Genomic DNA, 5,345 nt, shown 5'->3' on the forward strand with positions numbered 1-5,345 from the left:
AACTGAACTGAACTGAACTGAACTGAACTGAACTGAACTGAACTGAACTGAACTGAACTGAACTGAACTGAGTTGAATTGAGTTGAATTGAGTTGATTTGAGTTTAGTTGAGTTGGGTTGGTCTGGGTTGAGTTGAGTTGAGTTGAGCTGAGTTTAGTTTAGTTTAGTTTAGTTGAGTTGAGTTAAGCTGAGCTGAGATGAAATGAACTCTTGAGCAGAATACTGCTGCAGTTTATATAAGCATGTGAGCGATGGATACATGGTGACATAGATAATTTGTAACTCAGTACTCAAACTAAGCTCTGAGTGACTAGATGACTATGTGGCAGAGAATGGACTACAGGTAAATTTGTATCAAAGGCTGCGTAATGGGAATTTAACCGAAAGTGGATGAACTTTCACTGAAGTGGTTGATGTTTTGGCTATGTCCTCGATGATTAATGCGGTCAATACTGTGAATGGTTTGTGTGGATGAAATGTCCCGGATCTTCGGAAAATCACAGCACAAGATTAGTTACAAACCAAACTCATGATTATCTCCAGACAGACAAGTAGAAAGTGTACACAAGTGGGGCAAAACTCATCATCCATGCTTGGAAAACAGGTTTTTCGCCTAAACAAGCCGGACATTGGTGACAACAGCAAAATTCAGGATTCCATTGAAACTGTAATTAATTATTGTTGTTTATTCACAATGGAAGTGAACGTGATATAGTGAGACAAATTTACACTGCAGGATATTGATTAATATACCACTTACCACCAAATACGTAGTTTAGTTTCATGAATTAATACTATGCTGGCCAAGGTAACTAATCCAAAGAAATGTGTCCCACCCCGCAGAACAAAAATGGCAAGTGAAGAAACGTGTTCACCAATAACTGTAAGGTCGTTATGGGAAGAACACCGTGCGGAACTATCGAACTTCCGGTCAAAACAAGATACTCTTGTGAGCGAACTGTGGTAAGTGTGCCAGTGCACTGGTCTATTTTAGCAGACAGCTTTTTCACAAATCGATATCAACAACCCAGCACCGATCACATTAAATCATCTCACGGAGTAATTGGGGAATTTCACGACATGGGAAAATATTTTACAGTACTACCCGTCTAGTGCACTCTGTTGAAAAAGGTGCATAGACTAGCCAGAAGATATGTTGATACTGAGAGGGGGAGTGCAAACTGTTGGTCTATCTGGGTCAGGTTCAAGGAGATCACAGAGATTTAAAGGACCTTCTTCATTTAGTCGATTCGCTCAGCTTCTAAAGTACACATGAAAGTATACTTGATTTGCAATCTGAAGAAAAAACCTACCAACATGAAAAAAAACAGATGAAATCATGAGATTGCGTTCCATCGAAGCACGGAGAAACGGCAATGAATGCGAGAGTTGTGACTACTCGGAAACCAGTGTGCACAAGTTATCAATGGATCCTCTTTTATGCAACACATCAGAGCGGACCATGCGTTGGCTTCTGTGGATGTCACGATTATTTGGACATCTATACTCTTTTCAAACAGTCTATTTTCTACAATCAAGTATAACAGCTTATCAATGGATCCTGTCTTATGCAATACACCAGAACGGACCATGCGATGGCTTCTATTGATGTCACGATTATTTGGACGTCTATACTATCTTCAGTCAGTCTATTTTCTACAATCAAGTATAACAGCTTACTTTACATGGTCCAATCGTTAGATAGTAGTCATTTTGGAATGAAAAGTATGGATATGTTCTCATTCATGCGAATATGTCTGAGATTTATAGAGAAAATATGTGGTTGGACCCTAGGCCACAAAGGTTTCCGCCTTTATTGGGACTCTTCAGATAGGTTTAGGAAGCTTGGGCAAACGAATCTCCAGACTTCCTCTGAAGAACGCGCCGTCAGTCTCGTTTGCACAGCTAGCGGATTTGTTTTTGGATGTGATTCTCAATCAAACAAGCTACTGGTTGGTTCAAACGACCGTCGGCTGTACGCGGATGTTCACGTTCTTGCTTGGTCATACTCATCACCTGCCTCAATGAATAATGTGTGAACGGAATAGTTGAAATCTTTGTTTCCTCCAAATCTCAGCGAATCGGTACTTCTTCGCACTTCAGCTTTGAAACGTAGTTTGCCACTGAATCTAAAGCGCGGTTTGGACATCTACACGGTCAACTAGATAGATGTTCTGGTACCATGATCTGATGAAGTCTGTTGGTGGCCAAAAAGTTCTGCCTGCTGGTATCACAATTCACCAGTCATCCAACTTATTGACAACGTAAAAAGCGTGCGTCAGCTTCACGCCCAAACATGAGTTGGCCATGAGTACGTTTTTTTCTGGATATAAAGAACAAGTTTCCGAAATGAAAACTAGTTTGGAAGACCCACAGAGATTTGCTTTTGTTCCGAAATAGAGAAATAGCCCCAAGGCAAGCGTATGGGACCTGCTAGCAATGTGCCGTAATATTGGAAGCTCGCGTGCCTTGATTGACGGTTGATCCGGTGATCGTTATCCTGATCACGGAGCTTGGCAGTTGGCGTGGAGACACCTCCTCACCAGTCGAGGTGACATCTGCTAAAATAACTGTCAACACAAAGACCAACTGCGGACCCAATCTACCATGGTCTTACACTGTTATACTTGACTGTATGGTCAGCCTACCAATGCAACCCACACTATCAATGACCAATACACCAAAATACCGCTCACAGACACAAAGTTTACGAAAGAAACAGAAAAAAAATCGTGCACGTTTCTTCGCCTGCCGGTCGGAAACCGGGTTGATCGATAACTAAGAACAAGCAAACCCAGTCCCAATCGGGCGTTTCAAGCTAAAACTCATATGAAACCCATGGACAAGTACTACCTAAATCCTTTACCTAGCGCGTTCTGCGTCTTATCATAGCATTGTCGTACCCTCCTGGTCTGAAGTGACTGTCCTGGCGTATTTTCAGGACGTACTCATCCTTTCACTCTCTCAATGTTCAAATCATCTCGGTTCCCAGAAAATAGCCTACATATGGTTTCCGTTTATAGGCAGAGACATGTCAGCCGGAGTCCTCACAGTCCTACGTGTTTTTTGTGTGGAGATTTCGTCCTGTAAGTGAAGTCAGCCTATGCTGAAAAGCCGAGAAGCACTGTATAGCTGTTTCATCCCTATTGGGAATCATCAGCAGTGCGCATCTCACGAAACTCCGAAGAGTCTCGAACCCGCGACCTCCTGGCTAGTGGTTTGAACACTTAACCGTTCGGCCACGAGTAGCTGATCAGCAGTGTGATTAACTCGCACTTAGACAGGATATAGCGCCGCTCATCCTTCAATCACGGGATCCACATCACGCGGTCACACGTGTTGATTGGCTCCTCGAGCAACGACTTCTCAGATGGAAGTTTCACTCATCGGGTTAAATTTATGCTTCCACTGAGCTGTATGCATTCCTGACTATTTTAACAAACTCTTGCAGCCAAGCGTTCTTCGTGAATGTGAACTCAAATATTCCAAACAGAATGTCACTAATCCCTCATCCTTATTTCAGTAAAGAATGAAAGTCGATCATAAACTTTGGCGTAAGCAAAAGTGATACACACAACGAGAGTTTGATGGTACCGCAGTTCTCAGTCATCCCGCTCCGTCTTAGACGGGACTATTTGATTTGCAAGTTACCACTGTGGACCGGCAAAGTGTGACGTCACTTTAGCAGCATCATGCAACCTAATGGATGTCAGCTTTTTAGTTTAGCACCGGCATTTCATGAATCCCAAGTTGACCGTCAAATTATGGTGGCTTTCCATCTCGACGGCGTTCCTGTTAGATCGTTCTTAAATTTGAGGATCATGGTGACGCATCCCTAATTAGCCTGCATTCATCATCCATCTAGGTATTGTGAAGTAACAAAGTACCGTTTTTTGAGGAATGAATTTGTGTAGACTGTTTTCACCCGGAAGACTGTGACATTTTGGTTGTCGAAATTCCATCCAGACCCCCAGGCGACCAGAGAGAGACTATTCAGGCCCACGGATTCCTAGGTGTAGACCTGTGTGGAAAGGCTGAAACTAGAAATTGGCTGAACTGCGCATCGAAATGCTTTACTTCCAGTCCATCCATCCGTCCAAAATTTCCTTGGGAGAGAGTTCCTTTGCACTAAAATCCTTAATTAACGAAAATGGCTCTCTGTATTATTCTGATGTAGGTTGATTTGTCGAAGCACCAAAACCAACAAGAGCTTCTTTGTTGTGATTCCCACTTCGCGGATGACAAAATTGGCAAGGGGATTTCAGGCGTTCAAGGTGACTTCGATTTCTCCCGGGTGGCTTTATTCCCAACTGTTAGAGCCGAATAGGAAACTTTGCGGTAAATGCAGGACCAGAGGTCATCCTGACTGGCTGGCACGCTAGTGACGTCAGTATGTACACACAAGTTAAGTAGGCATTCCCCGTTCATAATCTGTCAACAGAATGCTAGCTACTCTCACCAAGTCCAGGATTGTGAACCTCAACGGCAATATATCTGCCAAACACCAGGATGTTCACACTTCAATGCTACTTGACTCGGAGACGAGTTTCAGGGGACTGTAAATATCATATTTCTGTGATTTTAGTGCCTGGGTGACTGCTAACCAACCTACATCAACGTTGCTATTCCAAATACCGACGAGTTGACTTCGGTATGAGGGTCTATGTTAACACACCCAGAGCAGTTGAAGTCAGCGGTGCGGGATGGATCGAATTGTTAGCAAACAGGTCGAACACCAGTGGGTATACACCAACTAAAACGTGGGTGGTCAGGATAGTTGGAATAAAAGAATTTACAGGAGATGTCAAGATAGAATGAAGGTTGGAAGTGGTAGTAACCATCAGTTTGACCAAACATTCTGTTTGGCTTCACTATCAGTGGAAATCTGGTTGAAAGAAAGGGCCACTCCTAAATCGATTCGGGAGCTTTTTTGTGAAGAAAAAAACGGCTACTCTCAAGTAAGGGGGAAATGTGAAGATTAGAGTTTACTGGAAGCCGAAGACACCCTATCTACTTCATGTGGTTCTTTGGTGAAGAGATTTATCTAGGATTGTCAATACACCCTAACTCCGCCTTAGTTTTTAAGATTCTCGGGACCTTTTTTCTATGAAGAACCATTGTGATCGGAACGCTTCAAAAACCACAACTTGAGTTGATTGGTACATCATTCATGGTTGGTTTGAAATAAGGTAGAAACTTATAAAGGAAACTAATCACATGGTTACTGAAAATTCTTCGACAACCCACGACCGGTTTCGCCCTTCTTGGGGCTCATCAGGTAGGCGCAGTCCCCAAGTTTCCGTCAACCTTATGTTCTACTTGAACCCAAATCGGACTGTTTTCGA

At 43.0% G+C, this 5,345-nt stretch overlaps 1 protein-coding gene across 1 annotated transcript in view; it reads left to right on the plus strand.

Moving 5' to 3' along the window:
* T265_05313 (hypothetical protein) overlaps positions 1 to 5,345 on the plus strand; it is a gene marked incomplete at both ends in the record, with an annotated part of 82,770 nt that overhangs the window by 31,888 nt on the left and 45,537 nt on the right. The window contains one exon of the mRNA XM_009170296.1: positions 844 to 963. Coding sequence (XP_009168560.1) covers positions 844 to 963 — 120 coding nt within the window. The remainder of the gene's footprint in view (positions 1 to 843; positions 964 to 5,345) is intronic.

Source organism: Opisthorchis viverrini (genome assembly GCF_000715545.1).
Source record: "Opisthorchis viverrini unplaced genomic scaffold opera_v5_98, whole genome shotgun sequence".
Classification (NCBI taxonomy): Eukaryota; Metazoa; Platyhelminthes; class Trematoda; order Opisthorchiida; family Opisthorchiidae; genus Opisthorchis; species Opisthorchis viverrini.